This window comes from Neofelis nebulosa, chromosome 16, assembly GCF_028018385.1.
Source record: "Neofelis nebulosa isolate mNeoNeb1 chromosome 16, mNeoNeb1.pri, whole genome shotgun sequence".
NCBI lineage: Eukaryota > Metazoa > Chordata > Mammalia > Carnivora > Felidae > Neofelis > Neofelis nebulosa.
In genome coordinates, this window is record NC_080797.1 from 19,220,503 (window position 1) to 19,244,677 (window position 24,175).

Sequence of the window (24,175 nt, forward strand, 5' to 3'; positions counted from 1 at the left end):
CTAGGCACCCCAGGAATCAATAATATATATTTAATAAGGTATCTTTAAACAAAAACATATATAACACAAGGTTACATACTGATCAGCTGACAAAAACATGATCAGAGGCCAGAAGAACCCTGTATTACAGTAATCAGTAATACAATGTTCCAGGCAACTTTACAGACCCTAACCATTATGAATAATGACAATCAACAGTAATATACACACAAGTATATATATAAAACATACATAGTAACATTCTCCCTTACTAAGTCATGCTGAAAAAAGCCAAGGATATATAGGCTGACAAATCCCCAATTTCTCTAACCTGGACTTCCTTCTCTGGATTCCAGACTTGTATATCTTACAGCCTTAGTCAGTGTCTCCACTTGGATTTTATAGGCATCTTAAACATAGCATGTCTAAAAGTAAACACCCAGATGCCTCCAACTCACCAACCTGATCGTCCTACCTTCTCTTCTTACACACACACACACGCACGCACATCCAATCTATTAGCAAATCTCACCAACTGTATCTAAGCTGCACCAGAATCTAATCAATTCTCACGACCTCCTCTGCTCAGCTCCTACACTTGTCCAAGTTCCCAACATCTTTGCCTGGTTTAGTACCATAGCTTCTAGACTGGTCTCTGCTTCTGCCCTTGCTCCGTCCTCAGTAGGGCAGCCAGAGAGCCTTGAAAACCTACATCAGATCATGGTGTACCTTTGCTCAGCTCTCCAAAGCCCCCCTCACCCCATCTGACTCCAAGGTAAAACAGGAGCTCTGTGTCTATCAACCAGCTTACACACATTTATGTGCTTTAATTTCCTCATTACATGATCTTAAACATGATCTGATCACTATCCCTGTTGCACAGAAGAAACTAACGGCAGTTAAATAACTCATTCAAGACCCCACAGCTAGTTAGAGGCAGAACTGGGATGCTAACCCAGGCAGTTCGGCACCACAGACCATGTTCTTACCACTCTGCTCTACAGCCTCTCTTAAAGCTAAAGTCCTAGGACGGTCCAGGGGGCCCTATGATCTGACCCTTTGGCTCTCTGCCCTTACCTCCCCGACTCCAGCTCTTGCTCCCTCTGCTCCTCGTCCCACTGTGCCTCCGGGTCAGAGCGCTTGCAGGTCTCACTGCCTGCAATGCTCTTTCCCCTCCTTTGGCCCAGCGCCCCTCCTCCCATATCACCTCATGAGGGTGGCCTTCCCGGACTCCCCTGCTCTCCATACCACTGGGCTTCACTGTGAGGCATGCTACATATTTTACTTGTTTCTGAATTTATTTTCTGTCTCCCCACCCAAGATGTAAGACTCAGAAGAGCAGGAATCTTTGCCCACTTTGGTCATAGTTGTTTTCCCCAGTGCCTTGCAAACAGGAGTGCTTGATAAATATTCAGTGAATGAATCAGAGACTCAAAATCTGGGCCCAAGATTTCCTGTCTCAAAGGCAACAATTCTTTACCTGAATTCCGTATTTTTTAAGTAAATCAACCTTCCATTATTCAGGTCAACTGCAATCTTCTCCCCAGGCCCTCCCAAATGGGTCACAAGTCAGGAAAGGTAAATGGAAAAAAGCATTGCTTTCATAGGCACAGAATACATACATACGTACGTACGTACGTACACACACACACACAACACCAAGAGACATGCTGACCTCCTTCACGGTTGTTGTTTTTTTTAAGTTTTTATTTATCTTGAGAGAGAGAGAAAGTGTGAGTGGGTGAGAGGCAGAGATAGAGAAGAGAGAGAATTCCAAGCAGGCTCTGTATTGTCAGTGCAGAGCCCAATATGGAGCTCGAACTCACGAACCACGAGATCATGACCTGAGCCAAAGTTGGACACTTAACCAACTGAGCCACCCAGGCGCCCCTGAGACCTGTTGACTTCCAAACTGATAATCCAAAATGACTTCAGGATCATCAATCTTTAATAGCTGTACGGACCTATAATTTACACACCACCAACATTCACCTATTTAAGTAGTAAGTTTACAGAGTTGTGCACCATCATTACAATCCAGTTTTATAACATTTCTATCACCTCAAAACCCCTCATGCTTATTTACATTAAGCTCCCACCCCCAGCCCCTATCAATCAGTTTTGTATTACCCCATCTTCTCTTCTCTTCCTTAGATTCACAAAGAAACTAAATTTCCCTGCTCACCAGAAAGCCTACAAAGCATTACTTTTTTTCACATGACAACTTAGTTCTAAACTCTTCTGTGGATCAGGGAAGCAAAGATCTAAGAGCATCTCCATAATCACAGACCCAAAAGCCAGTCTGAGTGTGAGCAGGCTCAGCAGGCAACCCTCAGGCCTGCCTATGAGTACTGGGAAAACACTGTGAGGTGAAAGTCAGGAAGGCCCAACCTGCATGAGGTCCTTACCAAGTTCCAGAAGCTCTCATGCTTGCTTGGATTCTCACTGCCCAGGACATCTGCCAACAAACTGTCCACCTCACATACATGCAGTCGGACCCAGTCAAGGAGGTGGAGGAGGAGAGGGCCGGCTAGGAGGAAAGACTCTTGTCACACACAAACCTCAGCTTCATCTGTAGCAAATTCCACTTTCCCACAGTACGGACAGAAAGTATAGGACAGAGAAGAGAACTATGGAGAAGTGGTTTATACCTCGTAGGTGGGCACACATATGGTCCTGAATAAAGGACTGGGCTGACAAATGGACCTTTAGGAATACTTCCTCTGAGCCAGGCAGCTCCACCTTTCACTGAATCTTTGATAGGGCTGAATCTCACCACTTGCACCACCCCCAATTCTTCACAACGATGCAGTGTGCAATGGCCAGGTAAGGAACAGCCACTTAGGGACTGGTACTGATTAGGTGCTAGGTAAGCAACAATGATAGAAACACAGCAACAGCCCTCAAGATATACTGGAGGAAGTAAACATAGAAACAACTAATTTTCATTTCAAGTTGCTCAGGACTTTAGCAGGAATAGGAGTAAAAAGCTACGACTACAGAGATTACTAACACTCATTTATGGGTAACAGCAAACATAAACTATCAAGAGATACAAAAAAAAAAAAAAAAAAAAAAAAAAGCCTGCAGCACCTCCACAGAGAGCAAGGATACCGTACCGCCCACAATTTCGTTCAAGAACATGCAATAATTCAGAATGGACAGTTCACGTGTAGTGCTGCCCCTGCCCCAATCACTGGTGACAGAATTCTCCAAGTGATTTTGCCTCCCACCATATAATCCCTCACATCCTTAAGTTTCTCTTTCTTTTAAATTTTTCAACAACAGGCCTTTATTATTTCACACTTCTGGAGGCCAGAAGTCTGAGATCAAGGAGTAAGCAGAGTTGGCTCCTTCTGAGCCTAGGAGGGAGAACCCATTCCATGCCCCTCCCCTGACTTCTCCTAAAACTTTCATAAGCTTGACCAGTCCACAACATAAATACTGACCACCCCTGTCATACAGCAGTTTAACATGTTTTACTGGTGTTTTTCAGGGGCCACCACCCTAACATTTTAGGTTTTCAGGAGGCATTTTCTAAGAGGTGACAAAACGGCAGGCTTCTTTGGGTGTTACGTACAACTTTCTGATGGTTACATTGATGGAGAGTGATGAAAAGAGCATTCTGGGCAATTAAACTCTCATCATGACATGCAGGAAAGGTAGACACCTTTGATGTTGGGAAGGGATGATTCCATGCTCACCTGGGGCTACTTCAATAAAAAGAATCTCACAAAGATTCCAAATAAGCTCCATTGCTGACAAAATGGAGACCTAAGGAAGAAATGGAGACAAGGTTGTAACTGAAAACATTCCTGATATTTGCTCTCAGAGCAAAGGAATGAAGCACATGATGGTCATTCATTATTAACCCAACATTTACTGAATATTCCTATGGAAATCCCACAGGATTTCCCACAGGGAATTCAGTGAGAGAATTTTAGGGGATGGTAGGCAGACTAACATTTTTTTTTTTTTTTTTTTTAACGTTTATTTATTTTGGAGACAGAGAGAGACAGAGCATGAACGGGGGAGGGTCAGAGAGAGAGGGAGACACAGAATCCGAAACAGGCTCCAGGCTCTGAGCTGTCAGCACAGAGCCCGATGCGGGGCTCGAACTCACGGACCACGAGATCATGACCTGAGCCGAAGTCAGCCGCCTAACCGACTGAGCCACCCAGGCGCCCCCATTTTTTTTTTTTTAATAGTTCTCATTTTAGTTTAATGTGCGTTATAGAAAAATATAATTAGCCCATCATGCCCACAGTCTTGATGAATATTAGGATTTAGAAAGAGGCTCTGAGTAAAATGGAAGATGATTTTTAGAAAAATTTATTCAGTAAATAATATTAAGAGTTCTACAGATATACCAAAAATCATGAAGGTGGTATTCAAGGGACTAAAGTTTAAGAAAGTCTACTAAAAAGCAAACCTAATATAAAACCCAAAAATAAGTCAGGTATGGACCCTGCCCTAGGAAATATTCAGTCCCCTTCCCCACCATCCTTTCATACAAAAACACAGACGACCTTATTCAGAGAAAATAAATGCTTTGCTGCACCAATCCCTACTCACTACTGAGCTTGAACACTATCAAGATTCTACCAAAGAAAGAGAATTCTTTCAGCCATCTTCCAGCTCCAACAAAATAAACAACTCAGTAAAAATGCTGGGTCATGAGCTGAGTCCAATTTATAAAAATAAGCAGTGGTTCCAAAAGCTCAGTTCACTACCTCAGGTGACACAATGTGGTTAGGACTGATATTTCCCCATAAGAATTGTAAATTCATATAAGTACTTATCAGGCACACCCTTGTGTTCCAATGCATTATGCCTTGAAGGGGGCACCAAAAAGTTCAAGATGATCCTTACCACCCCCAAGGAGTTGCCTGTCTACCTGGTAAGAAGAAAGACTTGTACATAACAATGACTGCAAAGCCACCCCAGGTGGGTGCTGAGGATGCAGAAGGACATAACGGTGCCAGGACAACAAAGGCAGGCGGCCCCCCTACCTGGCTGCTGAACTGGCGACCACTGGCTGGATCTTTAGCAGCAACTAACAAAACACAAAACATTTTGAAGTAAGCAATGAAACTTTTAGTCTCATAGTTATAGCTTCATATAAAAGGTTCTTTGCTTGTGCCTATTTCCTCTAATGACTACCAATTTTCACTGTAAGTTTTTTAAAAGTGCTTCATATCTCTTTGTTGCAGATCAATGATTTGCAAACCCAATGCCCTTAAGTTACAAGCAACACTTTCAACTGCAACAGAACAGAGACCATCATGTTATAAAAGACTTTACTCAGCACCCAGAAATCACATGGCTCTCAAGGTTATGGTGACTTTAAACTGTGAAAGTAAAAGAACTGGGAATATGATTTTCAAAGATCTTTAATTTGGTCGTTAGTCTCACACCTGTCAACTCAATATGTTCTAACTTGAAAAACGTACTCAAGACGATTGCCAAAATATTAGGTTACGTAAGACAGGAAAGTAAGATTTTTGAACTGTAAAGTCAAATAGACTTTACCTTGCAGCATTGACAAACATTTCAATTACTGTAACATGTACACACACAAAATCCTTACTTGCAGCCTGGTGCATTTCCTCCATACAGGCTCTTATGACTGATCGGTAGTTCTTACTCACTCGGACCAATCTACAAAAATGAAATGACATACAACAGGAACATGGAGCATCTTGTAGTGACAAAAAGCAAGAAAGTCTGCAATAGAAGATAAGAGCTTGCTCAAATACAGGAGCCAACCTGAAGGAATTCCTAACGGCCTAAGCTGGAACAACTTTAGCATCAAAATAAGTAACATATAAGATAACCCATTGAGTACAAAAAATATCCCAGAGGGGCGCCTGGGTGGTTCAGTCAGTTAGGCGTCCGACTTCAGCTCAGGTCATGATCTTGCAGTCCGGGAGTTTGAGCCCCGCGTTGAGCTCTGCGCTGACAGCTCAGAGCCTGGAGCCTGCTTCAGATTCTATTTCCATCTCTCTCTGCCCCTCCCCTGCTTTCACTGTGTCTCTCTCTCAAAAATAAAATAAAAACATAAAAAAATTTTTTAAATAAATATCCCCGAATCCATAGTGATATTAATTGTTGCAAATGAGATCTACTGATAGACACTAAAAATAATGGTTGAAAATTTAAAGAGAAATAGAATTTGCATAATCTCAAAGTTTCTCCTCCAAATACCCATTAGTTACAAAGGAAAGATGGTAATTTTACAGTGGAGAAACCCAGTAGAAACCACATTAACCAAGTGATGAAGGTCAATAAACTCAGTAATAAAACTTCAACATGATAAACCCCATAATATGACGTACTGAAGACACACCATACCAGTTCTGTGGTATTCTTACTAAAAATGCATTATCTCAAAAACGATACATAACCTTTGTCCAATCATGAGAAAACAGACAAACCCAAATGGAGGGACAGTACCATAATAACTGGCCAATATTTTTCAAAAGTGTCAAAGTCATAAAGAAGACTATGGGGAAAAAAGTTAAATGCAACCTCAGTCACAGAAGAGAAAAAAAGGACATTAGTGTAAAAACTGGTGAAATTCAAATGAAGTCTTTAAGCATACTGCATTGATGTTTAAGTTTCCTGGTTTAAGTGACAGTAATATGGTAACATATAGATATTAACATTATAAAGCTAGATGAAGGATATGCAGTAATCCATTATTCTTGTACCTTTTCTGTAAGTCCAAAATTACTTCAAGATAAAGTCTTTTTAAAAAAGGAAGTGACAGGGCACCTGGGTGGCTCATTCGGTTAAGCTCAGGTCATGATCTCATGGTTCATGAGATCCAGCCCCACATTGGGCTCTATACTGACAGCACCAAGCCTGCTTAGGATTCTCTCTCTCCCTCTCTCTGCCCTTCCTGTGAGCACACATGCATGCACGCTCTTTCAAAATAAATAAATAAACATTAAAAAAAAAGAAAGAAAATGACAAAACATAACAAACATCCACAAGAAAGTAACTGGTTTAGTTACCAAGATGCAGTCCTTAGCAACAAAAACAGTTCTAGAAGAAGAGCCTAAAGACCACCTATTCGTTCCATTTAAAAATGAACAGCATGCTTACTTCAGTAGCACATATACTAATATTGGAACACTATAGAGAAGACTGGCATGGCCCCTGAGCAAGGATGACTTTCAAATCTGTAAGTGTTCCATATTTTTTTTTAGAACTAACATATAGAATTGTTAAATCACTATATTGCACACCTGAAAATAACATAACACTGTATGTTAATTATCCTGGAATTAAATCAAAAAAGAATAGCAACATTCTGCATATGACCTACAATAAGACTGGCAGGAGGTAAAGCAATCTGCACGTATTCTCTCACCCAATCCTCACTACCCTACATCCCCTTTCACTGCCAAGATTCAGGTCCAGATAAATAATTCAGCCAAAAAAATAAGGTGATATGCTAACCCCGATACACAGAACAGGAGCTATCACCCCACCATTAGGATGGCATTCATTCATTCATTCAACATTTTATTTTATTTATTTTTTTTAACGTTTATTTATTTTTGAGACAGAGAGAGACAGAGCATGAACAGGGGAGGGGCAGAGAGAGAGGGAGACACAGAATCCGAAACAGGATCCAGGCTCTGAGCTGTCAGCACAGAGCCCGACGCGGGGCTCGAACTCACGGACCGTGAGATCATGACCTGAGCCGAAGTCGGACACTTAACCGACCAAGCCACCCAGGCGCCCCACATTCAACATTTTAGAGCATATATTTTATTTTCTTATGTTTACTTATTTTGAGAGAGAGCAAGGGGGAGGGTCATAGAGAGAGGAAGAGAGAGAATCCCAAGCAGGCTCTGCGCTGACAGAACAGGGCTCAATCTCACATACTGATCTCACATATCATGAGATCAAGACCTGAGCCGAAATCAAGAGTTGAATGCTGACTCTTGATTCTGTCTGAGCCACCCAGATGCCCTTAGAGCACATACTTTATAAACGTGCGAGGGTATGTGGGAACAGAGGGCCCACATAAATAAGACAAGTTCCCTGCCTTCCAGGAATTACAGGACCTTCGACATGTTTTTCTCTTAGAATAATGATGTTTGAGTCACCAATATTCTGTTACCAGAGCCTCTTGAAACCAGTGATTTCCCCTTCTATCCTTCCCTCCCTCTCTGCCATCCCCCCGAAGCTGACTAGGGTATCCTCCAGAATGAGTCATTTGTAAAATTTTACGAGGAAGTAAAATACTGTGATTTATAAGAAATAAACATCGGGGGGCGCCTGGGTGGCGCAGTCGGTTAAGCGGCCGACTTCAGCCAGGTCACGATCTCGCGGTCCGTGAGTTCGAGCCCCGCGTCGGGCTCTGTGCTGACAGCTCGGAGCCTGGAGCCTGTTTCGGATTCTGTGTCTCCCTCTCTCTCTGCCCCTCCCCCGTTCATGCTTTGTCTCTCTCTGTCCCAAAAATAAATAAAAAAAAAAAAAAAAAAAAAAAAAACGTTGAAAGAAATAAACATCGGGGCAGCCGGGTGACTTAGTCAGTTGAGTGTCCGACTTTGGCTCAGGTCATGATCTCCCAGTTCATGAGTTCAAGCCCCCAAATCAGGCTCGCTACTATCAATCTGTCAGCACAGAGCCCACTTAGGATCCTCTGTCCCCCTGGGGCACCTGGGTGGCTCAGTTGGTTGAGTGTCTTCAACCAACTTCAGCTCAGGTCATGATCTCATGGTTCATAGGTTCAAGCCCTATATCAGGCTCTGTGTGGACAGCCTGGAGCCTGCTTTGAATTCTGTGTCTCCCTGTCTCTCTGCCCCTCCCCTACTCATGCTCTTACTCTCTCTCAGAAATAAACAAACATTGGGGGACCTGGGTGGCTCAGTCAGTTGAACATCCGACTTCGGCTCAGGTCATGATCTCACAATTTGTGAGTTCGAGGCCCGTGTCAGGCTCTGTGCTGACAGCTCAAAGCCTGGAGCCTGCTTCAGATTCTGTGCTCCTCCCTCTCTCTCCGCCCCACCCTCTGCTTGTGCTCTGTCTCTCCCTGTCTTTCAAAAATGAATAAACATTTAAAAAAAAAAAAAAAAAAAAGAAAGAAAGAAACATTAAACAAAATTTAAAACAGGGAAGCCTGGAAGGTTAACTAGGTTAAGCGGCCAACTTTGGCTCAGGTCTGATCTAGCAGTTCATTAAGTTCAAGCCCCTTGTCAGGCTCTGTGCTGACGGCTCAGAGCCTGGAGCCTACTTCAGATTGTGTCTCTTTCTCTCTCTGCCCCTCCCCCACTTGTGTGCAGACACTCTCTCAAAAATAAACCACCTTAAAAATCTTTCTTAAAAAAAAAAAAAAAAAAAAAAGGATCCTCCGTCCCCTTCTCTCTGCCTCTCCCCATCTTGCACTCTCCCAAAAATAAGTTGTTTTTTTTTTTTTTTTTAAAGAAAGAAAGAAAGAAACATCTAGTCTTTATCCTAGTCCCTGACACAAGATTCCTACAATCCTTGTGAATTCCTAAGTGATGAGAGCATCAGGAGCACCTTACGTTCTATTGAGGCCATTCTGGGTGGGCTCCTGGATTGGGGTTGGTCAAAGAAAGACTCAGCCATCAACAGAAGACCGAAATCTTCTGCTGTGCTAGGGTGGCCTGGGTGGCTCAGTCAGTCTAGATCTCAGCTCTTGATCTTGGCTCATGATCTCGGCTCAGGTCAAGATCTCCTGGTTCCTGGTTTAGAGCCCAACAGGCTCAGGTCAAGATCTCCTGGTTCCTGAGATAGAGCCCAACAGGCTCAGGTCACGGTCTCCTGGATGAGATAGAGCTCCATGTCAGGCTCTGCACTGAGCATGGAGCCTGCTTAAGATTCTCTCTCTCCCTCTCCCTCTGCCCCTTCCCCAATCACACACTTTCTCACTTTCTCAAAACCAAATAAAAATAAAAAAAGAGAGGTGCCTGGGTGGCTCAGTGGGTTGAGCATCCAGCTTCAGCGCAGGCCACGATCTCACAGTTCATGGGTTCGAGCCCTGCGTCGGGCTCTGTGCTGACAGCTTAGAGCCTGGAGCCTGCTTCAGATCTGTGTCTCACTCCGCCCCTCTCCTGCTCGTGCTCTCAAAAATAAACATTTAAAAATATAAAATTAAAATTAAATTAAATTAAAATAGAAATTTTCAGCCCTGTACCCTACCTCTCTGGAGAGGGGAGAGGGGCTAGAAATGGAGTTAATAATTGATCATGCCTCCCTCCATAAAATCCCAATAGTATGGAGTTCAGAGAATTTCCAGGTGGGTATATAAATCCACGTACTGGGAGGGGGACACACCCAAACTCCACAGGGACCGAAGTTCCTGTACTCCAAACCCTCCCAAACCTTGTCCTATTTATCTCTTCACCTAGCTGTTCATTTGTATCCTTTATCATATTCTTTAATAAATTGGTAAGCTAAGTGTTTCCCTGAGTTCTATGAGCCACTCTAGCAAATTCATTGAACATGAGAAGGTTTGGGAACCTCCAATCTGTAGCTGTGCCAGACAAATACTTTAAGTAACGTGGGGATGCACTAACTGCAATTCACATGTGAAGCGGGGAACAGTCTTGTGGGACTAAGCCCTTAACCTATGAAATCTGATCTCCAGGTAGATAGGGTCAAAATTGAGTTAAATTATATGGTACCCAGGGGACCTGGCAGGCTGTCAGTAAAGCATGTGACTTTTTATTTTTGAGAGAGAGACAGAGAGCAAGTTGGGGAGGGGCAAAGCAAGAGGGAGACAGAATCCCAAGAGGCAGATGAGTAACCAACTGAGCCACCCAGGCACCCCAAGCATGCAACTCTTTATCTTCCGGTCGTGAGTTCAAGCCCCATACTGGGAAATACAGCTTACTTAAAACAAAAAACAAAAACAAAAAATTATAGGATACCCAGCTGGTGTGACAGAATTGTCTGGTGCCATACATCTGGCATCAGAAGTGAGTATGGGGGTGCCTGGTGGCTCAGTCAGCTCAGTGTCCAACTCATGGTTTTGGCTCAGGTCATGATCTCACTGACAGTGCAGAGCCGGCTTAGAATTCTCTCTCTCTCTCCACTCTGCTTGGAATTCGGTCTAGCCCCTTCTCTCTGCCCCTCTCCCGCTCATGCTTTCTCTCTTTCAAAATAAATTTAAAAATTTTTAAATAAACAAACAAGGGGCGCCTGAGTGGCTCAGTCTGTTCAGCGTCCAACTTTGGCTCAGGTCATGTCATCACAGTTCATGAGTTCGAGCCATATATCGGGCTCTCTACTATCCAAATGGACCGAGGACTCCATTTCAGATCCTGTCTCCCTCTCTCTCTGCTCCTCCTCCACTTGCATGCACTCTCTCTAAAATAAACATCTAAAACAAACAAACAAACAAAAAACAAAGAAATGAATATGGCAGTAGTGTGTAACAAAGGAGACACACAACAGGAAGGAAAAACTTTTTTCCCCCAATACAAATACCAACACTGCCCATGCTCTAACTGTATTTATGGACACTGATAAAAAAACTAACATAAAGGTTCTCACACTCCATGGTGCTTAAGACTCACCTGGAGATTTTAGATTTGAGGATCCACCCCAAGAAACTTTAATTTTTATGATCGGAGGTGGGGCCCAGAAATCTGCCATTAACAAGTATCTGATATTGATGCAGTTATCTCATGAACCACACTTCAAACAACCCTAGTCTATATACAGTATAATAGTTTTCTGGTCTCTTACCAAAAATGCCCTGAGTATAATTCTTTAAAGATACAACAAAACTACTTTTTTAAACTCATTTTTATAGTAAGATAATTCCAAAATCTTCCCACAGTGGGACTTCTTTCAGTGATTTTCAGGTGCTTATTTGGCCTAAATTTTCTTCTTTGCAGGGTAAATGAAACAGGAATATAAACAAACAAAAAGTTTATCAAGCCACCAAATCGATCAACAGCCATTTGCACAGTCCCTGAAAGACATTTCATCCCTACCTACCTCCACTGCCCAGGATAGAAGCCTCAAAATAGAACCAGGAGCCCCTTATTTCTCCAGGCACTCCATCCATCATGCAAAAGGATGAGGCAGTTCATTTGGCTTTCACGCTTTAGTTGTGGACTGCAGTACCTACCAGCAGCCTACTTACTGAGCTTTTCTGGATTTGCCAGTCAATTCTTCTTCAATTCTCTGGAGGCCCACAAAGATTCCATGGGATTCATTGAAGAGTTTTCTCAAGATCTGAGAGTAAACATCTATATCCTTTCGGATGATATAGATAAAGGGGCAGCCTGGCACAGTCTCTGATTTTTCTGAAACAGGAAAAATTTAACATCAATCACCATTACCCTCATATAACGACTCTAAAATTTTTAAATTGAGTTATCTAATTACAACAGCTTCAGCTACTTTGCTAGATTTCATTTTTTAAAGTATGAATTATTTATCAATTATCCACACATCAATTATTTAATATACATGTTTACTTTCAGACTTTACTCCTCAACTGACTGGCTTATTTATTTTGTTAATGTAACTTCTAGGCCTGGAGTGCCTGGCTGGCTCAGTCAGTGGAGCGTGCAACTCTTGATCTTGGGGCTGAGTTCAAGCCCCATACTGGGTATGGAGATTACTTAAAAATAAAATGTTTAAAAAAATAAAGTAAGCTCTAGGCCCAAAATGGGGTTTGAACTCACAACCCTGATATCGAGAGTCACATGCTCTACTGACTGAGCCAGCCAGGTCCCCTCTCACTGGCTTATTTTGGAACTAACTTTTGCCTCCATCAGTTGAAATATACTAAAAAAATTAAACTCACTTTATATTAGCCTAAATATAACTCAAAAAATATGATAAATCTACAGACAAAATTTTACATAACCTCAAATTCAAGTAAATATTTTTATATCACTTTGTACTGCCATTACTCCTAAAGCAAAGAATCAAAAGTTACCTGAACTATTTTGCAACAGTGATAAAAAGGCTCTATAATGATAAAATATAAACAACCAATTTGTGGAAATTTCTTATGCAACAGCTTCTCAGACAAGCTATGATGATGTTCAATGGCTCATCTCTGATGAGACTGCAAGAGATGTAAACAACCTCACGTTTTCAACAATTGAGGACAAACTATCAAATGTTGACAACCCTTCCCATTAAGTATGAAAAGAGGACAGACATATTCAAAGAAGGTTCTCCTCTGAGCAACTGTCCCTTTGGCAGCTTCTATAGCTCTGCCAACCTTGAAATCTTTAATACCAAAATATCCCAGAAATAGTTAGCAACATCAAGGATGATTCTTAACTACAAAATCAAGAAAAACTACATCACTTAAAAATTGCACGAATTGGGGCGCCTGGGTGGCGCAGTCGGTTAAGCGTCCGACTTCAGCCAGGTCACGATCTCGCGGTCCGTGAGTTCGAGCCCCGCGTCAGGCTCTGGGCTGATGGCTCGGAGCCTGGAGCCTGTTTCCGATTCTGTGTCTCCCTCTCTCTCTGCCCCTCCCCCGTTCATGCTCTGTCTCTCTCTGTCCCAAAAATAAATAAAAAAAAAGCGTTGAAAAAAAAAAATTTAAAAAAAAAAAAAAAAATTGCACGAACTGTGCTCACTTCAGCAGCACATATACTAAAGTTCAAACAATACAGAGAAGATTAGCATGACCCATGCGCAAGGATGACATGCAAATTCGTGAAGCTTCCATATTAAAAAAACCAGAGCACCTGGGTGGCTCAGTCAGTTAAGTGTCTGACTCTTGATGTCGGCTCAGATCTTGATCTCAGAGTCATGAGTTCAAGCCCCACACTGAGTTCCACACTTAGCATGGAACCTACTTTAAAAAAAAAAAACAAACCAGGGGTGCTGGGTGGCTCAGTCAGTTAAGTGCCCGACTCTGGCATAAGTCGTGATCTCACAGTCCACGAGTTTGAGCCCCATATTAGGCTCTCTGTTAGCACAGAGACCGCTTCAAATCCTCTGTCCCCCTCGCTCTCTGCCCCTCCCCCGCTTGCACACAAGTGCTCTTTCTCAAAATAAATAAATAAACTTAAAAAATAAATGAAATCGGGGTGCCTCGCTGGCTCAGTTGGTTAAGCATCCAAGTTTAGCTCAGGGCACGATCTCATAGTTGGTGCCCTGCTCTGGGTTCCGCATTCTCTCTGTCCCTCTCTCTCTTCCCCTTGCGTACTCGAACTCTCCCATAAATTAATTAAATAAACAAATAAATAAATAAATAAATCTGCATGAACTGCACATGATTTGCCAAAATTTTAAGACTTTCATTAGCTCCATCTCCTCTCTATAATAAAAGAAAGCCTCCACATTTGAATAACCTGTCAAAGATCTGCACAAAAATATCTTCAGCATTTCCCAAGACTCGTCTTGAAAAGAAGAAAGCAAAATCAAATGTCAAAATTTAGTTTTATCTTACTAGAAAAGTCTATATCAGAAAGAGAATATCCAAAAAAAAAAAAAAAAAAGAGAGAGAGAGAGAGAGAGAGAGAAGATCCAGGGTGCCTGGGTAACTCAATTGGTTGAGTGTTGAACTGATCTTGGCTCAAGTCATGATCTCATAGTTCGTGGGTTCAAGCCCCACGTGGGGCTCTGCGCTGGTGGTGCTAAGTCTGCTTGACATCTCTGTCTCCCTTTCTCTCTGCCCCTCCTGGCTCATGCTCTCTCAGGGAGGAAAAAAAAAAAAAAAAAAAAAAACAGAGAGAGAGAGAAAGAGAAAGATCGATCCATGTCCAAAACCTGATGGAACTTAGAGAATAAGGAAGAGCCATTTCACTCTCCAAATCCTTTGTGCTTTTATCAACAGCCTACAGAATTCGATTAAGTTCACAATAATAAAAGGTAAGGACTTCAAAGTCTTCATAAATCTGCAGTTTCACAATAAAGGGGCTGCTGTAAAGGGAATTTAGTGATTCTGGACAAGAAGGGGAAAAAAAACTTCAAGTTTTTAAATACACAGGAAACATTTCAGGGTGCATGGCTGACTCAGTGGGTAGAACATGCTACTTCTGATCTCAGGGTTGAGTTCAAGCCCCACGTATGTTGTAGAGATTACTTAAGTATATTAAAAAATAATAATAATAAATAAAAGAAACCTTTAATACCTGGAAGATTAATTTTTTTCCCTGGACTCAACATCTGCCAGGCCTCATAAGTTAATGAAAAACTTAAATAGCTAAAGTTTCAAAAGTGAAAATGGTACAAAATAAGTTTAACTGTTTCTTGCCTCAGTCAAATCTGAGAGAAGAAAACAACCAAATGTGCCAAGATGGATAAGCTGGAAGAAAAAAAAAAAAAAACCTACCTTTTTTGTCGAAGGAGGTTTCACACACCAGCATCTCTCCTGGACCCCAGTCAAAACACATTTGCTTCTTCTTGGAATTCACTCCTGGAATCAACTAGTAAAAAAAAGCCAAAGAAACTTATTTTTACTAAAAGCTTTGCTTTCAACTGATTTGCAAGTATAACCCTAGAAATCAATGTTCATGAAAGTTAAGTGCTACTCTATGCATACAGCTGAGTGTGGTTGAGATCAAACCAATCTGTTAAAGTCCGAATAAGCAAGTGAGCTTTGTCGGGCACCTCAACCCAGCCTGCCACTTAACAATCAATTACTATACTATAATTTAGTGATCTACAGTTCAGAAAAAGGAGATTTAAAAAAATAAAGAAATTGAAGTGTTGTTACTCACTAAAAGGAGCCCTCCAATCCCATGGCTTCTGTGCCATCTCTTAGAAGAGGACTCTCAATTTTTCTGACTCAGACCAATCCCTTTGAGTCTCAGCTTCATACATCCAACTACCTAATCCACACTTTTATAGGTTACCTAACCTAGGTATAGAGCTATATCCATAACATAAGAACCAATAAAGGACTCTTGATGCTCATCTCCAATTCTCCCCCCACTGGAGCAAAGCCTTCCCCAATTGTTAGGACTGATCTGTGATTCTTCTCTTTCCCTTACCGCCTTTGTCCAATCTATCAGTAAATCCTGTTCTGCTCTTAAAGAAGCCTGAATCCAACCACTTACGGCGTCTACCAGTCTAATCCAAGCCACCATCAACTCTCACCTGACTGCAACAGCATTTCTCAGTGCCTGAAATGACTCTCCTACATGGTTATTGCCTCTCCCTGTAAATAGATAAAAGCTCACAAGGGCAAAGGACTCCGGGATTCTCATTCACTGCCTAGAAGAGAACGTGGCACAAAATTGGCACTCCAAAAATATTTTTGGCAGACGATAAATTTGGTATCAAGACAAATGCACTCAGTTCTTAGGAAGAAGTAATGCAGTCATTCAACAACTAAGCAATGTTTAGTAAGCCTTTTTCTGTACTGGGCTCTAGGAATACAATGTGTAATACAATTTCTGTCCTCCAAATGCTAGCAGTCTACTGAGGAAGTGCAATAAACAGGCAGTAAAAAAAAAAAAAAAAAAAAAAAAAAAAAAGTGGAGAAATGCCAAAGCAGAGAAAAACACAAAAGAGGATGTTTTAGTAGACTCTTAATGGATGAGTGGGCAAAGCAAGGGGGAAACGTTATACACAGTGCTGCTGAGGCAAATGGGTACCCACATGCAGAAAATAAACCTGACATCATAGACAAAATAAAAGTTAGAAACAAATGTAGAGCAAAATCTGTAAAACCTGAAAAGCACAGTAGAAAACCTTTTGATCTTAAAGTAAGCAAAGAGAGGACAAAAAAGTACAAACTACAAAACAATTTATAAATTGGGGCTTCGTCAACATTAAACTTTTGCTCCTCAAAAGACACTGTTAAGAAAATGGAAAGACAAGCCACAGGCTGGGAGAAAATATTTGCAAAACACATATTTGATATCTAGAATATATAAAAAACTCTTACAATTCATTAATAAAAATAACCCAATAACAAAATGGGCAAAAAATTTTAACTGCCACTTCACCGAAGATATACAGATGACTCACATATAAGCATATAAAAAGATGCTCAATATCTGTCATCATTAGGGAAATACAAATCAAAGCAATCATGAGGTCCCACTATATACCCACCAGAATGGCAATGGCTAAAATTTAAAAAGATTGACCACACAGGGGCGCCTGGGTACTCAATTAAACATCCGACTTCGGCTCAGGTCATGATCGTTTATGAGTTCAAGCCCCACACTGGGCTCTTTGCTGACAGCTCAGAGCCTGGAGCCTGCTTCGGATTCTGTGCCTCCCTGTCTCTCTGCCCCTCCCCAGCTCTTGCTCTGTCCCTCTCTCTCTCTTTCTCTCTCTCAAAAATAAATGTAATTTTTAAATAAACAAACAAACAAATAAGTAAAAAGACTGACCATACAGAGTTGATGAGGACGTGGAACAACTGGAACCCACATGTTGCTGGTGCAAAAATGGTATTTGAAGAAATGAGTTTATTTTAGCTAAATATGAATCTACCCTATAACCCAGCAATTCTACTTCTAGATATTTGTCTTAGAAGAAAATAAAAAAGGCAACAAAAACCAAAACTTACATTTCTTAAGTATCTTTGAAACAAAAGGATAAAACCACTGGTCTAGAAAAAGAACTAAAAGATTATTCTACCCTCTACTTTGAATCTATACATAAACATCTTTAAATGTGATTATTAACTGGCCTTCACAGACCTTAATGATAAGTAAATGGGACACCTGGGTGGCTGAGTCGGTTGAGTATCGAACTTTTGATTTTGGCTCAGGTCATGATCCCGGGGTCATGAGACTGAGCCCACATCAGGTTCCACACTGAGTGTGGAGACTCTTTGAGATTCTCTTTCTCTCTCTCTCCCCCTCTCCCCTGCTTGCTCTCTCTAAAATAACTGAAAAGAGGCGCCTAAGCAGCTCAATCAGTTAAGCATCTGATTCCAGCTCAGGTCTTGATCTCACGGTTCCGAAGTACGAGCCCCGCATCAGGCTCTCTGCTGTCAATGCAAAGCCTATTTTGGATCCTCTGCCTCCCTTGCTCTCTGCCTCTCCCCGACTCACGCTGAAGCTCTTTGTCTCTCAAACTTAAATAAACAAAAAAAAAACAAAAAACAAAAAACAAAAAAAAAAGGTTGAAAGAGGGGCACCTGGACAGCTCAGTCAGTTAAGCATCCGACTTCAGCTCAGGTCATGATCTCACGGTTGGGTTCATGACTTCAAGCCCTGCATCAGGCTCTCTGCAGTCAGCATAGAGCCCGCTTCGGATCCTCTGTCTCCATCTCTCTCTGCTCCTCCCCCACTTGTACTCTGTCTCTCTCAAAATAAATAAATAAACTTAAAAAAAAAAAAAGCTGAAAGAAAGGAAGAAAGAAAAAGTTCCATTGAGGGAGGAAAAAAAAAGTAGAAGTTTCAGCAACTCTGATATTCTAATTTTTCTTCCTGCGGACACTGACATAGCCCCTCCCGATAGATATAAAATATTTCAAGTACTTTATATAGATCTTCAAATTTTAATACTCTACAGCAGTAAACTTTTTGGAGTTACAACCCATGTTAACTGCTATTTAAGATCTCAGGTCTCATTTTGTCCAGTTAGCTTTGAGATGACCCCCATCTTTAATTTTCGGTTTTCTCAGACACTGCTTTGCAATCTGATGGCTTTAGCTCAAAACTGGAGGCACATTTCGACTTTCTAAAAAGCAAAGATACAAGATCAGGCAACCCGCAGTTTAGTGAAGCTTACAGCTTACCAACAGCTAAGAGGGGCAGAACAAGCCAATGATGGACAAACATATTTTACCTAGCCAGGGAGGGAAGGGAAGGCTTTCCTGAGAAAGAGGATGCAGGTTCTTGCATTTGAAAAACGAGGAGAGAAACCTAATAGAGAAAAAGAGAGGATCCCAGGCAGAGGGAACGGTAGGTGTCTGCGACCTAAAGCCCATGAATCTCTTCATGGACATCATAGATCATTCACATTCGACATATGCTCTCGCCCAAGTCCAGACAGAAGTGGAAGCAAACAGCAATAAAGACAAGAAGTCTCCGGGGAGAATATGTACTTTCAGCAAACCTCGGGCCAGTACGGCACACGAAGCAGAAGCCGAGCTCACGGTGTCGCGATGTGAAGCTGAGCTCGGCGGACGAAAAGAAGCCCCAACTGCTCTACTTGGTCCGAGCCCGCTCACTAGAGCACTAGCCCAACGGGAGAAGCTAGGCAAAAATGGGATGGGAAAGCGAGGAAGACAAGACAGGGTGAGGGACGGAGTGAGGCCCTCCGAGCCAGGCATTTCTGAGTACACAAAAGAGTAGACACCTAGCGAACACCACGACCCAAACACAAGCACCTTGCTAATGGGACCTCCGAATTGTGGCAACTGAGCTGAGGGAAGGGGAAAGGAGCCTCGAGGGAGCCTGCGGTGACGAAGCAGACACACTCCTCGGACAGCGAAGGCAACACTTTTGCAGGCGCCCTTACAGTGACCGTCGGCTCGCCGTCGAGTTCCTCCATAGCGCTCCGCTTCAGCCACCAAGAATTTCCACAGCCGCTAAACCTCCCAGCTCAGGCCTCCCGCTCACAACCGGCTGCGAGAGAGGACCCCTCCCGAGCGCCTCCTGCGCTGCCTACAGGCCCCAACCCCCCACCCCCCATGTAGGGGCCTCTCCTCTCCGACACGATCCTCCTTCTGCCACACTCTAAACGTGTCGTCCCTTCCTTGCCGGCGACAACACGTCAGGGAAAACAGCGCAAGGGCAGCCTGTCAACCCAGTTATCTTCCAGCCGGGTCAGGCGCCGCCGCGGACAGCCCCGCGCCGGGCAGGGAAAAGGCCCCCCCGAGACGGCGGGAGCAGCGGCAGTGCGGCTGCGCGTGCGCGGGCTGGGGCGAGTGCAGGGCCTGGTCTGGGAGCCAGCGAGCGAGTGCGCGGTGTTTCCAGACTCTGGCAATTCTCTCCCTTGTGGGTCTGCAAGTCGCAACTGCTTCGCTGAATGGTGTCCAGGCCTTGTCCAAGCCCCGTCGGGCCTCTGGGCTGTGTACGAAGGCGGTCGCCACCACTCCCACCCCGAAACGCTCAAAAGGCACGTGGACAGAATTGTTGCAGCTGGAAACAACTGTGGAATGGAGACAGCTGGGCTTGCTTAATTAAATACAAATACTGGTTTGTTATCTCATCAAAGAAAAGCAGGAAGGGACACTCAAATCAGGGAATCCCAGAATTTGTTATGGAAAACTCAAAAGTGCTCCAATAATTTAAAGGAGTCGTTTGTTGTAAATGTCATATTCACAAGTACATACACGTACAGGGAAGAAAATAGGAATGCTTCTAAATTTCCAAATAAACTTTTTGAGCAAATTGAAGATAATTGGAAATTTAAAGATAAGTCGTAGGAAATTCTGCCTGGAAATGTAGCTGCTTTTATTTAGAAAAGAAATTTGATCTGAAAACAAGACATAATTTCAAGATGCTCCTTTCCCTGAGGTGCTGAACGGCCTGTCTGAATTGGTTAAAAAAAAAAAGACGACGGAGTGGTTAGGAAAATCCCGTCTCCCCAATACTTTGTTCTTTTGAGATACAGACTGTTGGGCAAGGAAGAAAAATCTCGGGGCTATCAAAATTTCATCCAAATCCTTGTCTCTGAAGACAGCCATCCAGAGGATGAAATTTAATGTAGTTTTGCAAAAAAATTCCACACTGTCCTACCAACTATGTCTTCCTACATGTTCCAAATGTTTCAGTTTCACTCATCTGTTTCTTTTCTTTTTTTGATTATTATTATTATTTTAATTTACATCCAAGTTAGTTAGCATATAGTGCAATAATGATTTAAGGAGTAGAATCCAGTGATTCATCCCCTACATATAAACCCCAGTGCTAATCCCAAGTGTCTTCCTTAATGCCACCTGCCCATTTAGCCCATTCCCCCACCCACAACCCTTCCAGCAACCCTCAGTTCTCTATATTTAAGAGTCTTTTATGTTTTGTCTCCCTCCCTGTTTTTATAGCATTTTTACTTCCCTTCTGTTCATCTGTTTTGTATCTTGAATTCCACATATGAATGAAGTCATACGATATTTCTCTAATTTCACTTAGCACAATACACTCTAGTTCCATCCACGTTGTCGTAAATGGCAAGATTTCATTATTTTTGATTGCTGACTAATACTCCATTGTATATATATACCACATCTTCTTTATCCATTCATCCATCGGTGCACATTTGGGCTTTTTCCATACTTTGGCTATTGTTGATAGTGCTGCTATAAACATTGGGGTGCATGTTCCCCGTTGAAACAGCACACCTGTATCCTTTGGATAAATACCTAGCAATGCAATTGGTGGATCATAGGATAGTTCTATTTTTAATTTTTTGAGGAACCTCCATACTGTTTTCCAGAGTGGCTGCACCAGCTTGCATTCCAAGCTTTCGCACCAGCAGTGTGAAAGAGTCCCTCTTTCTCCGCATCCTCGCCAACATCTGTTGTTGCCTGAGTTCTTAATGTTAGCCATTCTGACAGGTGTGAAGTGGTAATCATCTGGGGTGTTTCTAACACCAGTGGTATGACTATGAAGTATGAGGAATGCATTCATGTCCATTTTCCGGGGAGTAAAAAGAGGCTGCTGATATTTTCTGAAAGTAAAATAAACATTCGGGGGTTGCCTGGCTGACTCAGGAGAGCACACGACTCTTGATCACATTAAGTGTAGAGATTACTTAAAAATAAAATCTCCCAGGGGCGCCTGGGTGGCGCAGTCGGTTGAGCGTCCGACTTCAGCCAGGTCACGATCTCGCGGTCCGTGAGTTCGAGCCCCGCGTCAGGCTCTGGGCCGATGGCTCGGAGCCTGGAGCCTGTTTCCGATTCTGTGTCTCCCTCTCTCTCTGCCCCTCCCCCGTTCATGCTCTGTCTCTCTCTGTCCCAAAAGTAAATAAAAAACGTTGAAAAAAAATTAAAAAAAATAAAATAAAATCTCCTGGGGCACCTGGGTGGCTCAGTTGGTTGAGTGTCCAACTTAGGCTCAGATCATAATCTCACAGTTTGTGAGTTTGAGCCCTGTGTTGGGCTCTGTGCTGACAGCTCAGAGCCTGGAGCCAGCTTTAAATCCTGTGTCTCTCTCTCTCTCTCTCTCTCTCTCTCTGCCCCTCCTCCACTCACATTTTCTCTCTCTCTCTCTCTCTCTCTCTCTCTCTCTCTCTCTCTCAAAAACAAATAAACCTTTTAGGGGTGCCTGGGTGGCTCAGTCAGTTAAGCACTGGACTTCAGCTCAGGTCATGATCTCACAGTTCGTGAGTTTGAGCCCCGCATCGGGCTCTGTGCTGACAGCTCAGAGCCTGCAGCATGCTTCAAATTCTGTGTCTCCCTCTCCCTCTCTCTCTGCCCCTTTCACGCTTGCACTCTGTCTCTCTACCTCTCTCAAAATAAATAAACATTAAAAATAAATAAATATTTTTAAATAAATAAATAAATAAATAAATAAATAGATAGATAGATAGATAGATAAAATATTTTAGAGGTGCCTGGGTGGCTCAGTTGGTTAAGGGTCCAACTCTTAATTTGGGCTGAGGTCACAATCTCACAGTTGTGGGATCAAGTCCCATTGGGCTCCATGCTGGGCATGAAGCCTGCTTGGGATTTTCTCTCTCTCTCTCTCTCTCTCTCTCTCTCTTTCTCTGTCTCTCCCTCTCCCTCTTCTTCTGACCCTCTCCCACTCTCATGCATGCACATGGGCGTGCTGTCTCTCTAGAAAAACAGTAAGAAAAATAAAATCTGGTTTAATGTTTATTTATTTATTTTGACAGAGAGAAAGAGAGAGAACGCATGTATGGAGCAGGGGTAGAGAGAGAGAGGAAGAGAATCAAATCCCAATCAGGCTCTCCACTGTCAGCACATAGCTGGACGCAGGGCTCAATCCCATGAACTGTCAGATCATGACCTGAGTCGCTTAACTGAATGAGCCACCCAGGTGCCCCTAAAACAAAGTTTTTTAAAAAATTAAAAATGGGGGTGCATGGCTGGCTCAGTCATGGGAGCATGTGACTCTTGATCTGGGGGTTGTAAGTTTGAGCCCCATGCTGGGTTATAGAAATACTTAAAAATAAAAATCGTGGGGCACCTGGGTGGCTCTGTCGGTTTAGCACCCAACTCTTGATTTCAACTCAGCTCATGATCTCACGGTTTGTGATTTCACGCACTGTATCAGTGCAGAGCCTGCTTGGGATTCTCTTTCTACCTCTCTCTGCCCCTCCCCTGCTCTCTCTCTCTCTTTCTCTCTCTCTCTCTCTCATCCAAAATAAATAAACTTTAAAAATTTTTAATAAATAAAACATTTAATTTTTTTTCTAAACTTGGGGTATCTGGGTGACTTAGTTAAGCATCCAACTTCAGCTCAGGTCATGATTTCACAGTTCCTGGGTTCGAGCCCTGCATCAGACTCTCTGCTGTCAGCACAGAGCCCTCTTTGCATCCTTTGTCCCGCCATCTCTCTGCCTGCCTCTCTCTCTCTCTCAAAAATAAATATTAAAAACATTGTAATGTTTAAAATTAAACATTCAGTAGCAGATCAGTTTTTAAAAACTGGTTATTATATCTTCTCTGGCTATTCAAAATTCTTCCAGCAGCAGAAGTTAAAGCCACACTTAGTAAAACAATGATAGAAAACATGCCTAATTTCCTTCTTTTTTTTAATTTTTAAAAAATGTTTAATTTTCAGAGAGAGAGAGAGAGAGAGGGACAGAGCACAAGCTGGGGAGGGGCAGAGAGACAGGGAGACACAGAATCCAAAGCAGGCTCCAGGCTCTGAGCTGTCAGCACAGAGCCCGATGCGGGGCTCAAACCCACAAACTGCAAGATCATGACCTGAGCCAAACTCGGACCCTCAACTAATTGAAGCACCCAGGTGCACCCATTTTTTTTTTTATGTTTATTTTTGAGAGAGAGAGAGCACAAGCAACAGAGAGGCAGAGAGAGAGGGAGATACAGAATCCAAAGCAGGCTCCAGGCTCTGAGCTGTCAGCACAAAACCCAACACAGATGCCTAATTTCTTTCAGAGAAAATTATTCTGGGGAACAGGATTAGCAGAAGAAAAAAAATAATAATAGGATGAAAGATCAAAAAGGAAATCAACCCTTTCAAAAGGAGATCTGAGGAAAAAAATAATTTGAATGACAAAAGACCTTAGAGAATTTTAGTACTACAGTTTCTTGATATTTTAAGACTGTCACTTGAAAGGGCACCTGGCTGGCTCACTCAGTAGAGCATGCAACTCTTGACCTCAGAGT

General features: G+C 42.5%; 1 protein-coding gene and 2 non-coding genes across 5 annotated transcripts in view; 2 read left to right on the forward strand and 1 right to left on the reverse strand.

Annotated features, from left to right (window-relative positions):
• Window positions 1-19,522, reverse strand: part of NUP85 (nucleoporin 85) — a 37,534-nt gene extending 18,012 nt beyond the window's left edge. The window contains exons 1-7 of one of the 3 annotated variants that reach the window (XM_058704520.1): window positions 19,378-19,522; window positions 15,281-15,374; window positions 12,116-12,278; window positions 5,570-5,640; window positions 4,992-5,035; window positions 3,684-3,753; window positions 2,388-2,509 (exon numbers count right to left, since the gene is read on the reverse strand). In XM_058704520.1, the coding sequence (XP_058560503.1) occupies window positions 2,388-2,509; window positions 3,684-3,753; window positions 4,992-5,035; window positions 5,570-5,640; window positions 12,116-12,278; window positions 15,281-15,374; window positions 19,378-19,410 (597 nt within the window). In that variant the 5' untranslated portion in view covers window positions 19,411-19,522. Of the gene's footprint in view, window positions 1-2,387; window positions 2,510-3,683; window positions 3,754-4,991; window positions 5,036-5,569; window positions 5,707-12,115; window positions 12,279-15,280; window positions 15,375-16,047; window positions 16,165-19,377 lie in introns of those variants that run through there. The other 2 variants (XM_058704519.1, XM_058704521.1) reach the window with 2 other exon arrangements.
• Window positions 7,082-7,187, forward strand: LOC131498707 (U6 spliceosomal RNA). Its single transcript, XR_009255576.1, has one exon. It is a non-coding gene; the product is annotated as a U6 spliceosomal RNA (small nuclear RNA).
• On the forward strand, window positions 13,570-13,676 carry LOC131498700 (U6 spliceosomal RNA). Its single transcript, XR_009255570.1, has one exon. It is a non-coding gene; the product is annotated as a U6 spliceosomal RNA (small nuclear RNA).
• Window positions 19,523-24,175: the final 4,653 nt, after the last annotated feature.